General features: G+C 43.1%; 1 protein-coding gene across 3 annotated transcripts in view; it reads left to right on the top strand.

Moving 5' to 3' along the window:
* Positions 1-14,091, top strand: part of EPB41L1 (erythrocyte membrane protein band 4.1 like 1) — a 195,515-nt gene that overhangs the window by 163,744 nt on the left and 17,680 nt on the right. For 2 of the 3 annotated variants that reach the window (XM_069752308.1, XM_069752310.1), the window contains exons 14-15: positions 644-676; positions 3,145-3,303. In XM_069752308.1, the coding sequence (XP_069608409.1) occupies positions 644-676; positions 3,145-3,303 (192 nt within the window). The remainder of the gene's footprint in view (positions 1-643; positions 677-3,144; positions 3,304-14,091) is intronic. The other variant, XM_069752309.1, reaches the window with a different exon arrangement.

Here is a 14,091-nt window from a genome sequence, read left to right as displayed (position 1 = left end):
TTACGCTTGAATCCCCCGTAAAACGGGATTCGTGTGTATGTGCTGACGGAGCCATAGACTATTATGGTGCTAACAGAGTGAACATGTGCTCTGCCATACATCATTTTCAGGAATATGCACCTACTGGAGACGGACACCCAGACGCAGTCTACTACATCTGAGTGCCCACCTCCAGTAGGCGTACACGGCTGAAAATAGTACACCGCAGAGCGCATGTTCACTCTATCGGCACCATTATAGTCTACGGCCTCGTCGGCACATACGCCCGAATCCCGTTTTGCGGGGGTTTCGGGCATAAGCCCCAACGGGAACCACTGAACGGGAGCCTAAACGCAGTCTAAAAGCACCCTAAGCCATTTGATTTTGTCCATGTGTTTCTTGAAATTTCATGTGCATTTTGTATTTTATTTTGTATTTTATGCATCTTGTGTGTTTATAGGCTTTTGTATTCTTATGTGCACTTACCTCGCTGCATATTTTCAGATATGAGTATATGATTTATGTCATTTTATGTCCACAAGTAAAACACAGATCTAGATGTTTTGTTGTTGCTTATCTATACTCTTGTGAATCCGTGTATGTCTGTATGTGCAGCTGTGTTTCTCACACTTGCTTGCTTCTGTTTCTTGCCTATTGCTACCAGTCGGAGCAAGAAAGCACGCCCCGGCACAAGGAGGTACCCACCTGTAACCAAACATCCATTTACCTACCCTAGTTCCCATTTACCTTCCCTAAACCTAGCATCCGGCTAGTACCCATCTATTCCCTGATGTACCTTAGTACTTTTGTCACTGTGGATCCCATCAGCCTATCCTAAAATCTATCCTACATCCTATTCACCTATTAACCCTTTTCTAAATGCATTAAATCAGCCCTTTGGTGACTAATGTAATAGATTATTGGTCCTCAGTTTATTCTGGAAAGTATATCTATGGGTGTGCACACGTGTATATTTTATTATACTACACAGTAATAAAAAATAAAAATAGCATAGTCCTAGAGAACAGTCATAATGACTGCGGACAATTCTGTTTTAATTTTTGGAGTCTAGTGTCGGGAAAAAGTTGTATACCTGACAGATGAATTTACAGTCCTTTACATTGCACTTTTGAATTTAGGTATATGAACCTAATTTTAACCCAGACTCTAGAACAGAAAATGGAAAACATACTTAAAGGGAACCTGCCACCATGAGCATTCAGGCCAGTCTGCAGGCACCATGATTTAGAAAGTAAGAAGATGAGCAGATATATAGTTTTGTGAGAAAAGACTCAGTATAACTTGTATTTTGATCATTTAATCCTCTGCTCTGTCTGGGATTTCAGTCCAGTGGGCGGTTCTATCAGTAACTGACAGCTTTCTTTGTAATGGAGCGCATACAGAAATGGCTGTCAGTCACTGATAGGACCGCCCACTGGACCGAAAATCCCAGACAGAGCAGAGGACTAAATGATCAAAATACAAGTTATACAGCATCTTTTCTCACAAAACTATATATCTGCTCATCTTCTTATGCTCTATAACATGATGCCTGCAGACTGGACTGAATGCTCATGGTGGCAGGTTCCCTTTAAAGACTGTGTCTTTCAGGTACTGAAAGGAACATTTGAGGAATCGCAAATAAACCACAATCTACACAACAAGAAATAACATTTAGAATATTGTGTTAGAGCATATCCACACAAGGTTGTAACATCTGGGACGTTCATGGCATATCGACATAATATGCTAAAAATATAGAATACTTTGAGAACAGGAGCCTGTTGTCCACTGTCAGAAATGGAGTAGTTGCCATAGCTGTGCATGTGTGTCCATCTTTCCATTCCTGGGCTCCATTACCAAGAGAGATCCGGATCCCAGTGCTCACAGCTGCATCTATCAAACATTTATAGCATCTTTTGTAGATATGCCATAAATGTTCCAGATGGGAATACCCCTTTAAAAGGATCTCGGAAGAGTCTGTTCACAGAACAGGACATTGTAAAAGAATCTGGCCACACAGACTATTGCTGAAGAGCTTATGCATGCTAAAGAAAATTATGGGAATGTTGCAAAGGTAATTCACAACAAAGGATATTCTGAAAAGTGCCAAAATAGAGCAAGATATAGAAGGGATAGTGACAAGATATTATTGGCATAAGTAGATTAATTTCTGAAGACACTATCACTTTTTGCCATAAACCGTGGTGGTAATTGCATTCATTATTAAATGAATCTCAGACCTGAAGACATTGATCCATGTCAGAGTGGTTGTATAATCCTTGATATTAAAATAAGCATTTGATTAGCCTAGGAAAAGAGAGAGGCAAGTGTACTACTAAGCTAAATTCAAGTTATTTCCACCTATCCTGATTGACATGACAGCTCCTCAGTGTCCCTCTTCCCTGCTGCTGCTCTCACATTGCTCAGTACAAGTCGCAATTGCAAGTCAGACTGGGTGGGTTGACACAGATTGAGTTTAGCTCATGAATACACCTTAATATCAGCTCTCTCATTCTCTTACTGAACTCAAGGATTACATAGCCTTATCGGGTCTAAAAAAAACCCTATGTAGAAATGTGTACAGTTTATACTTTAGATCTTAATTTTTTTACATGTATAAAGTCTACTGATTTATAAATCTACAAATCCTTTTTTTTTAAATAACGTCATTGTCTTTTTATTAGTAACTCTGGACATATATACGTATTCTCTGATTCTGGAGTATTCTGGGGTATTCTCTAATTTTTTGTTCAGCAAGTGACAATTAAACTTGAATGTCGGCCCCTAAATTGAATATTAGTGCCCCTAGAAACTAGATAATTTTGATAGATCACAGAGTTGCCAAGTCTGGTCAAGTCAAGAGAATAGAGGCACGCCACAAATGCTCTCTAAGTCACCGTCTGTCTTTATTTCCTACCCACCCTGCATCTTTCCTACATTTATTTCCCCATTTTAATAAAACATTATCAGTTTAGAAGATCCGTGGTGGACATGTCTGCTGAAACTCTGCATCCTTCATGGCCATGTTATAAATCACAAGTTATTTTTTTTTTATTTCTTTTAAATATAGGAACCCCTTCACTGCCAGAGGTCTACAGCATGTGGTGGAGTGAAGGGGTTAGGAGTTGAGCACTGACACCTTTTTGTTTATCCCTTTCTTAGTTCCTGGACAAGTCCCAGGATGTCCTACTGAAGCACCAGGCTAGCATTAACGAGCTGAAGAGAACTCTAAAACAACCCAACAGCAAACTAGTCCACAGAGAGCGTGGGCGGGAAAAGAGGCTGCCCTCCTCGCCTACATCGTCTTCCTCTAAACATGAGGTCAGTAATGGATCCCCGTTTAAAGGAACGCTCAGAGTGTTACCCATTGTGCAGTCCTTTTCGGAGTTGAGCCATAACTCGGGCATTTACAGAACTCTTGGTGAGCTATAAATCCACTCTCAGACTTTAGGGATATGTGTAGAGTTTTTGAGCTGGCCAAAAGTAGATAGGTAATTTATATGTGGTCTTTATGTGTAATTTTTATTCAATGCATAGTAGATTTCAGGGCTAATGAAAGTGATACTAGATGTCGGAGTAGCAGGCATACCTACAAGCTTGATAACAACCAACAGGTAGAAACTCATTCTGTTCCATCACTTTTTTTTCATAATAAATTATTTTATCTGAGGTGTCAAAATATATTAATCTGATAAAAATCTGACTGTTCAGAGCCTGGATAGCATAGTTGGTGATTGGCGTACTTTTTTATGGTTGGTACTTGTTTCAATTCACAAAATTATTTCGACACCTTTTCACACTTTCACTCAATGGCTGGCTATTGCACTGTCTTTAATGTTTCAGGATCTCTGCACTCTCAGAAAAGTAGATGCAAGGCAATAAATCAGCTCACCCTCCACCAGCTGCAGCAGGTCCGGGAGTCCATGATCAGCGCCGCTGCGAGCGCTCAACTAGATGCAGGAAAGAAAGAGATCCAGCTCCCGGTACGTTATGGATAAAATCGAAGATTTATTCTTGTTCATTTGAAAGAAGATATCCAAAAACATTTACCAAAAAGATTTGGAGAAAAGGGGGAAACAAGGGAGGAAAAACATATAGTCACCAGACGTGTTTCAAAAAGGACATGTTCTTAGACTTGGTAATTCACACTAAGTCTAAGAACATGTCCTGTTCGAAATGCGTCTGGTGATTATATGTTTTTCCTCCCATGTTTCCTTCACACTAAGTCTAGGAACATGTTCTATTTGAAATTAGTCTGGTGATTATATGTTTTTCCTCCGATGTGTCCTTCACACCAAGTCTAAGAACATGTCCTGTTCAAAACGCGTCCGGTGATTATATGTTTTTCCTCCCATGTTTCCTTCACACCAAGTCTAAGACCGTGGACTGTTCGAAACTCGTCTGGTGACTGTTTTTTCTCCCATGTTTTCCCCCTTTCTCCAATATTTTTGGTAAATGTTTTTGGATATCTTCTTTTAAATGAACAAGAATAAATCTTCGATTTTATCCATAACGTACCGGGAGCTGGATCACTTTCTTTCCTACTCTCAGAAAAGTGACAACTGGAAGCATGAAAGTCAATGTCAATTGTAGACCCATTAAGAGGAATCATAAGACGTAAAGTAACAGATTATATATTTCTACTGCTCCACTGCAGTGCTTGATTGAGAGCAGCACTTCAGTGTAAAATTTTACTTTCAACACAAAAATGTTTAAAAAAATCATCATGATTGCAACAGTAGAAACACCCTAGAGGTGGCAAAGATGCTCATGGCACTGCTCCGCTTGGTTTTTCCTCTGTTGTAATGGACAGCGCTGGCTTGACTGACTGCTGTCAATCACCAATGAGGGAGGAGGGTAATGCAAAACCAATGGGTGGAACAGTGCACTGAGCTTCTTGGCAACACCCAGGGTGCACTAAGCTCTCTAATTAGTATGTTTGGTCAAGCTTCAGTTTCTGCAGGACAGAGACAGTGACTAGAACAATGGGGTTGTATCCATTAGAGATGAGTGAACATCGTCGGCTCCCTCCTTATTCGGCAAGCTATAGTGCTTACCAAAGAATGCATCGGGAACCTGGATACCTGGAGAGCTCCAGACGATCAGCTGTTCGGCTCCGGAGCTGCATGTGTCGCGGCATTGTGACAGTCATAACAGGCTCTACATGCATGTGTTGTGAGTGTCACACAATCGCGACACATGCAGCTGTGGTGCCGGACACCTGATCATCGGGAGCGCTACAGGTATCTGGATTCCCGATGCAGCTTCTTCGGGAAGTGCCATAGTGTGCCGAATAAGGAGGGAACCGACGATGTTCGCTCTTCTCTATCATCCACTATAAGGTTACGTGCTTATTTTGTACTTTCAGTTTGGACTGTAATACTCTCTTTAAGGCTATAATAACACGTCGAGCTTACTCTGGAAACTAATAAGAGCCTTTTACTAGCTCATTAAAGAAGGAACAGCATTGGGAGAGGGGTAAGTCCAATGCTCCTGAGAGCGACAGAACATCATAGCAGCTAGTACAATCCCATTTTGGAGATGACATTATGAAAAACAAGACCAGTGATTTTCTTTGATGAGAGGGTGTGTTGATGTCAGATGCTCTTGATTCATTTAGAGGCATATACCAAAAAAATCTTACTCCAGTCTCTGAAACTCTAGGAAACGTCACAGCTTGTCATGAAATAGGTGAGCTATAGGATCACACCCCTGATGTATCTCTGTCCCGTCCCAGCTCTACCTATTTTGGCAGAGCCGAGAGAAACTGGCGTGAAAATGCCAGAGGTTGCAAAATTGTTGCGCAACTCTGAGTTGCATAAAAATTTTGTGACTTTTCAAAGCAATTTACATCAAAATTCTGGCATTATTGCTTTGATAAATCGGGGACTAGATTTCTATTGGGCAAATGTTTGCTTGGCTGCCAAATATTCTTGCTAACCACCCCATACATGCCCACTCAAAGTGGCCGAGCATGCCGTATGTCCTGACTGAGTAGAGAGGAGAATCCTCTGATGCCAGATTCCTAGAGGCTTACCTTCCCTGAGTACACAAATTGTCTCTTCAGAGAGGAAGAGGACTAGAACTCTAGTGCCACCTATTGGAAGTAGCAACCCTAACAATCAATGTCGACCCTTTACCGAGCCTTGTCACATGACTTAGGATAATAGCCAAACCAGAATCTCAATTTGCAGACACTGTGTTTCGGGGTACTGCCCCTCGTCAGTGCAAAGTGGAGATCTGGTTTGGCTGATTGAGAGGCGTCTGACCGGGATCCAAGAAGTATCGTTTCTCCTTGCGGAGTGTGACATGATAAGCATGTCGAGGTGAGGAGACTTAAAGCCGCAATGCTTCTCTGGGAAATATGCAAATTGTCTCTTCAGAGAGGAAGAGAACTAGAACTCTAGTGCCACCTATTGGAAGTAGCAATCCTAACAGTCAATGTCGACCCTTTACCGAGCCTTGTCACATGACTAGGATAATAGCCAAACCAGAATCTCAATTTAGCATCTGTCACTGGGGGGAAATTGGGACTCCTTACAAGAAAAGGTTGAACTGACAATAATCTGATGTTTACTGTTATACTATCAATTCAAAATGCAGACTGCAGAAAATAAAATCCATCATAAAGGTGACATTGTAATAAAATGGTAATTCTTTTGGAATGAGTTGTAAACTTTGATTGTTTGCTCAGTTAACCAGCGCATGTCAAACACAGATTCTATGATTGCACTAAAGTGCTGCAGTTCTTTGTTATCCTCTCAACCACACACTGCTATAGAATGAATCCTTCTCCCTTCTGTCACTGTGCACAGGACCTTGGCTTACCTTTTACTCTGTCATGCTGTACACCAGGCCCTAATGCTACCTACGGTATTTTTTAGTGGTCTTGCCTGTATAATTCCTACTAAAACATTCTCGATTCCTGCTATTCTGTATATGAGAATAAAAATATACACCCTATTGCAAAATGGCATCTGATGATCTAACATTTAATGGAAAAGATGGATCTCAAGTGGGATTTTCAAATACGGTAGATATAACTAATGGTATCTAAATGGATTTAGTTCGTCCTAGCGTTTTATCAGTGACATAATCAAGCTGTAGTGAATAGATATTATTTTGTTTTTCCTTTGATGTCTAAGGAGGCCAGAATTTGTCCGTGATCATGTAGAGAATTTTAATAACGTTGCAGTCATCCTTCCACGTAGATATAGCGTGGCAATCGCTTCATTAATCCAGAACCCCATAGAGAGTTTTCTTCTGAAGGTTCTGTCTGGAACATCTTAATTCAGCTTGATCAGATTTCTACTTCTCTTAGTCTCCCCAGAGATTTATCAAAGCGTTTACCTAGGGGCTGGAGCTTTATTGGAGGCCTCGGCTGCAGCTCACCACATTTTGATTGGCCTAAAGCAGTCGAAATGTATTTTTTTCCCCTGCAACCATCTCAGCCTTCTTTATTTTTTAAGATGGCATGTTCTATATTTTTCAGCTCTTATTAACATATGGCACCATAACTTAACAGTCTGTTGCTCAGATCTTTCTCCTGTCATAATGTTCCATTCTGTAACCTTCAATGCCTCTTTCCTGGCTAATTATAAGTGCAAGTACAAGAACACTATTACTCTGGTTAACTAGTTCAAGAGCAGACCATGTGTATATATATATATATATATATATATATATATATACATATTGCAGATCAAAAGTTTGGACACACCTTCTCATTTAAAGATCTTCCTGTATTTTCATGCCCATGAAAATTGTTTAGGTTCTTCAAAGTAGCCACCTTTTGCTTTGATTACTGCTTTGCATACTCTTGGCATTCTCTTGATGAGCTTCAAGAGGTAGTCACCGGGAATGGTCTTCCAACAGTCTTGAAGGAGTTCCCAGAGATGCTTAGCACTTGTTGGCCCTTTTGCCTTCACTATGCGGTCCAGCTCACCCCAAACCTTCTCTATTGGGTTCAGGTCTGGTGACTGTGGAGGCCAGGTCATCTGGCGTAGCACCCCATCACTCTCCTTCCTGGTCAAATAGCTCTTACACAGCCTGGGGGTGTGTATGGGGTCATTTGTTGTGAATTCTGTGGCTGAATTCACTCCTGTGGTCACAAGTGGTACTGCAGCTTCTGAGCTTCCTCCCTCAGGTGTTCTGGTGAGCTCGTTAACTGCTTCATTACTTAACTCCGCCTGATGCTGCTATCCTTGCTCCTTGTCAATGTTTCAGTGTTGGATCTGAGCTTCTCCTGATTGTTCCTGTGACCTGCTGCTCTGTATAGCTAAGTGCTTTTTGCTTTTTTGTTGCTTTTTTTCTGTCCAGCTTGTCTTTTGTTTTGCTGGAAGCTCTGAGACGCAAAGGGTGTACCGCCGTGCCGTTAGTTCGGCACGGTGGGTTTTTTTTGCCCCCTTTGCGTGGTTTTGCTTTAGGGTTTTTTGTAGACTGCAAAGTTCGCTTTACTGTTCTCGCTCTGTCCTAGAATATCGGGCCCCACTTTGCTGAATCTATTTCATCCCTACGTTTTGTCTTTTCATCTTACTCACAGTCATTATATGTGGGGGGCTGCCTTTTCCTTTGGGGAATTTCTCTGGGGCAAGTCAGGCCTATTTTTCTATCTTCAGGCTAGCTAGTTTCTTAGGCTGTGCCGAGTTGCCTAGGTAGTTGTTAGGCGCAATCCACAGCCGCTTTTAGTTGTGTTTAGGATAGGATCAGGTGTGCAGTCTACAGAGTTTCCACGTCTCAGAGCTCGTTCTTGTATTTTTGGGTATTTGTCAGATCACTGTGTGCGCTCTGATCGCTAAACACACTGTGTTTCTGGATTGCCTTCATAACACCTGTCATTAGCAAACATAACAGTACAAGGAGCCCTAACTAATGATTCTCAATAGAGGGAAAGAAAAAGTTCTGACATCATTTTTTTTTTTTTTCTGCTCTGTGTTCATTTTTTTTTTTTCCCCTAGACATTTGGGTGATTCTGGACACAGGTGTGGACATGGATATTCAGGGTCTGTGCTCTTCAATGGATAATCTCGTTATAAATGTACAAAAAATTCAAGATACTATTGATCAGAAATCTATGTTAGAACCAAGAATTCCTATTCCTGATTTGTTTTTTGGAGATAGAACTAAGTTTCTAAGTTTCAAAAATAATTGTAAGCTATTTCTGGCCTTGAAACCTCATTCTTCTGGTAATCCTATTCAACAGGTTTTGATTATTATTTCTTTTTTGCGCGGCGACCCTCAAGACTGGGCATTTTCTCTTGCGCCGGAGACCCTGCATTGAGTAGTGTCGATGTGTTTTTCCTGGCGCTCGGATTGCTGTACGATGAGCCTAATTCAGTGGATCAGGCTGAGAAAAATTTGCTGGCTTTGTGCCAGGGTCAGGATGATATAGAAGTATATTGTCAGAAATTTAGGAAATGGTCAGTACTCACTCAGTGGAATGAATCTGCGCTGGCAGCTTTGTTCAGAAAGGGTCTCTCTGAGGCTCTTAAGGATGTCATGGTGGGATTTCCTATGCCTGCTGGTTTGAATGAGTCTTTGTCTTTGGCCATTCAGATCGGTCGACGCTTGCGCGAGCGTAAATCTGTGCACCATTTGGCGGTACTGCCTGAGGTTAAACCTGAGCCTATGCAGTGCGATAGGACTATGACTAGAGTTGAACGGCAGGAATACAGACGTCTGAATGGTCTGTGTTTCTACTGTGGTGATTCCACTCATGCTATTTCTGATTGTCCTAAGCGCACTAAGCGATTGCCCGCTAGGTCTGCCGTCATTGGTACTGTACAGTCCAAATTCCTTCTGTCCATTACCTTGATATGCTCTTTGTCGTCGTTTTCTGTCATGGCGTTTGTGGATTCGGGCGCTGCCCTGAATCTGATGGATTTGGATTATGCTAAACGTTGTGGGTTTTTCTTGGAGCCTTTGCGGTGTCCTATTCCATTGAGAGGAATTGATGCTACACCTTTGGCCAAGAATAAACCTCAATACTGGGCCCAGCTGACCATGTGCATGGCTCCTGCACATCAGGAAGTTATTCGCTTTCTGGTGTTGCATAATCTGCATGATGTGGTCGTGTTGGGGTTGCCATGGCTACAAACCCATAATCCAGTATTGGATTGGAATTCCATGTCGGTATCCAGCTGGGGTTGTCAGGGGGTACATGGTGATGTTCCATTTTTGTTGATTTCGTCATCCACCCCTTCTGAGGTCCCAGAGTTCTTGTCTGATTATCAGGATGTATTTGAAGAGCCCAAGTCCGATGCTCTACCTCCGCATAGGGATTGTGATTGTGCTATCAATTTGATTCCTGGTAGTAAATTCCCTAAAGGTCGATTATTTAATTTATCCGTGCCCGAACACGCCGCTATGCGCAGTTATGTGAAGGAATCCCTGGAGAAGGGACATATTCGCCCATCGTCATCACCACTGGGAGCAGGGTTCTTCTTTGTAGCCAAGAAGGATGGTTCGCTGAGACCGTGTATTGATTACCGCCTTCTTAATAAGATCACTGTTAAATTTCAGTATCCCTTGCCATTGTTATCTGACTTGTTTGCTCGGATTAAGGGGGCTAGTTGGTTCACTAAGATAGATCTTCGTGGTGCGTATAATCTGGTGAGAATCAGGCAAGGAGATGAATGGAAAACTGCATTCAATACGCCCGATGGTCATTTTGAGTATCTAGTGATGCCGTTCGGACTTGCCAATGCTCCATCTGTGTTTCAGTCTTTTATGCATGACATCTTCCGTGAGTATCTGGATAAATTCCTGATTGTTTACTTGAATGACATTTTGATCTTCTCAGATGATTGGGAGTCTCATGTGAAGCAGGTCAGAATGGTTTTTCAGGTCCTGCGTGCTAACTCTTTGTTTGTGAAGGGATCAAAGTGTCTCTTCGGTGTGCAGAAAGTTTCATTTTTGGGGTTCATCTTTACCCCTTCTACTATCGAGATGGATCCAGTTAAGGTCCAAGCCATCCAGGATTGGATTCAGCCGACATCTCTGAAAAGTCTGCAAAAGTTCCTGGGCTTTGCTAATTTTTATCGTCGCTTCATCTGTAATTTTTCTAGCATTGCCAAACCATTGACCGATTTGACCAAGAAGGGTGCTGATTTGGTTAATTGGTCTTCTGCTGCTGTGGAAGCTTTTCAGGAGTTGAAGCGTCGTTTTTGTTCTGCCCCTGTGTTGTGTCAGCCAGATGTTTCTCTTCCGTTCCAGGTCGAGGTTGATGCTTCTGAGATTGGAGCAGGGGCGGTTTTGTCACAGAGAGGTTCTGATTGCTCAGTGATGAAACCATGTGCTTTCTTTTCCAGGAAGTTTTCGCCCGCTGAGCGTAATTATGATGTGGGCAATCGAGAGTTGCTGGCCATGAAGTGGGCATTCGAGGAGTGGCGTCATTGGCTTGAAGGAGCTAAGCATCGCGTGGTGGTATTGACTGATCATAAGAACTTGACTTATCTCGAGTCTGCCAAGCGCTTGAATCCTAGACAGGCCCGTTGGTCGTTATTTTTTGCCCGCTTCGACTTTGTGATTTCGTACCTTCCGGGCTCTAAAAATGTGAAGGCGGATGCTCTGTCTAGGAGTTTTGTGCCCGACTCTCCGGGTTTATCTGAGCCAGCGGATATCCTCAAGGAAGGAGTCATTGTGTCTGCCATCTCCCCTGATTTGCGGCGGGTGCTGCAAAAATTTCAGGCGAATAAACCTGATCGTTGTCCAGCAGAGAAACTGTTCGTCCCTGATAGGTGGACTAATAAACTTATCTCTGAACTTCATTGTTCGGTGTTGGCTGGTCATCCTGGAATCTTTGGTACCAGAGAGTTAGTGGCTAGATCCTTCTGGTGGCCATCTCTGTCACGGGATGTACGTACTTTTGTGCAGTCCTGTGGGATTTGTGCTAGGGCTAAGCCCTGCTGTTCTCGTGCCAGTGGGTTGCTTTTGCCCTTGCCGGTCCCAAAGAGGCCTTGGACACATATTTCGATGAATTTCATTTCTGACCTTCCCGTTTCTCAAAAGATGTCAGTCATTTGGGTGGTCTGTGATCGCTTTTCTAAAATGGTCCATCTGGTGCCCTTGGCTAAATTGCCTTCCTCCTCTGATTTGGTACCTTTGTTCTTTCAGCATGTGGTTCGGTTGCATGGCATTCCTGAGAATATTGTTTCTGACAGAGGTTCCCAGTTTGTTTCAAGGTTTTGGCGAGCCTTTTGTGGTAGGATGGGCATTGACCTATCCTTTTCCTCGGCTTTCCATCCTCAGACTAATGGCCAGACCGAACGAACCAATCAGACCTTGGAAACATATCTGAGATGTTTTGTTTCTGCAGACCAGGATGATTGGGTGTCCTTTTTGCCGTTGGCTGAGTTCGCCCTTAATAATCGGGCCAGCTCGGCTACCTTGGTTTCTCCATTTTTTTGCAATTCTGGGTTCCATCCTCGTTTCTCTTCAGGACAGGTTGAGTCTTCGGACTGTCCTGGTGTGGATTCTGTGGTGGATAGGTTGCAGCAGATCTGGACTCAGGTAGTGGACAATTTGATCTTGTCCCAGGAGAAAGCTCAACTTTTCGCTAATCGCAGACGCCATGTGGGTCCCCGACTTCGTGTTGGGGATCTGGTTTGGTTATCTTCTCGTCATATTCCTATGAAGGTTTCCTCTCCTAAATTTAAACCTCGTTTTATTGGTCCGTATAGGATTTCTGAGGTTCTCAATCCTGTGTCTTTTCGTTTGACCCTCCCAGACTCCTTTTCCATACATAATGTATTCCATAGGTCGTTGTTGCGGAGATACGTGGCACCTATGGTTCCATCTGTTGAGCCTCCTGCCCCGGTTTTGGTGGAGGGGGAATTGGAGTATATTGTGGAGAAGATTTTGGATTCTCGTGTTTCTAGACGGAAACTCCAGTATCTGGTTAAATGGAAGGGTTATGCTCAGGAAGATAATTCCTGGGTTTTTGCCTCTGATGTTCATGCTTCCGATCTTGTTCGTGCCTTTCATGCGGCTCATCCTGGTCGGCCTGGGGGCTCTGGTGAGGGTTCGGTGACCCCTCCTCAAGGGGGGGGTACTGTTGTGAATTCTGTGGCTGAATTCACTCCTGTGGTCACAAGTGGTACTGCAGCTTCTGAGCTTCCTCCCTCAGGTGTTCTGGTGAGCTCGTTAACTGCTTCATTACTTAACTCCGCCTGATGCTGCTATCCTTGCTCCTTGTCAATGTTTCAGTGTTGGATCTGAGCTTCTCCTGATTGTTCCTGTGACCTGCTGCTCTGTATAGCTAAGTGCTTTTTGCTTTTTTGTTGCTTTTTTTCTGTCCAGCTTGTCTTTTGTTTTGCTGGAAGCTCTGAGACGCAAAGGGTGTACCGCCGTGCCGTTAGTTCGGCACGGTGGGTTTTTTTTGCCCCCTTTGCGTGGTTTTGCTTTAGGGTTTTTTGTAGACTGCAAAGTTCGCTTTACTGTCCTCGCTCTGTCCTAGAATATCGGGCCCCACTTTGCTGAATCTATTTCATCCCTACGTTTTGTCTTTTCATCTTACTCACAGTCATTATATGTGGGGGGCTGCCTTTTCCTTTGGGGAATTTCTCTGGGGCAAGTCAGGCCTATTTTTCTATCTTCAGGCTAGCTAGTTTCTTAGGCTGTGCCGAGTTGCCTAGGTAGTTGTTAGGCGCAATCCACAGCCGCTTTTAGTTGTGTTTAGGATAGGATCAGGTGTGCAGTCTACAGAGTTTCCACGTCTCAGAGCTCGTTCTTGTATTTTTGGGTATTTGTCAGATCACTGTGTGCGCTCTGATCGCTAAGCACACTGTGTTTCTGGATTGCCTTCATAACACCTGTCATTAGCAAACATAACAGTCATTGTCCTGTTGAAAAATAAATGATGGTCCAACCGGATGGAATAGCATGCCGCTGCAAGATGCTGTAGTAGCCATGCTGGTTCGGTATGCCTTCAATTTTGAATAAATCCCCAACAGTGTCACCAGTAAAGCACCCCCAGACCATCACACCTGATCCTCCATGCTTCACGGTGGGAACCAGGCATGTAGAGTCCATCCGTTCACCTTTTCTGCGTCGCACAAAGACACGGTGGTTGGAACCAAAGATCTCAAATTTGGACTCATCAGACCAAAG

Source organism: Ranitomeya imitator, chromosome 2, assembly GCF_032444005.1.
Source record: "Ranitomeya imitator isolate aRanImi1 chromosome 2, aRanImi1.pri, whole genome shotgun sequence".
NCBI classification, from domain to species: Eukaryota; Metazoa; Chordata; class Amphibia; order Anura; family Dendrobatidae; genus Ranitomeya; species Ranitomeya imitator.
Note: the sequence above shows the minus strand (reverse complement) of the source record. Positions and strands in the feature narration are given on the sequence as shown.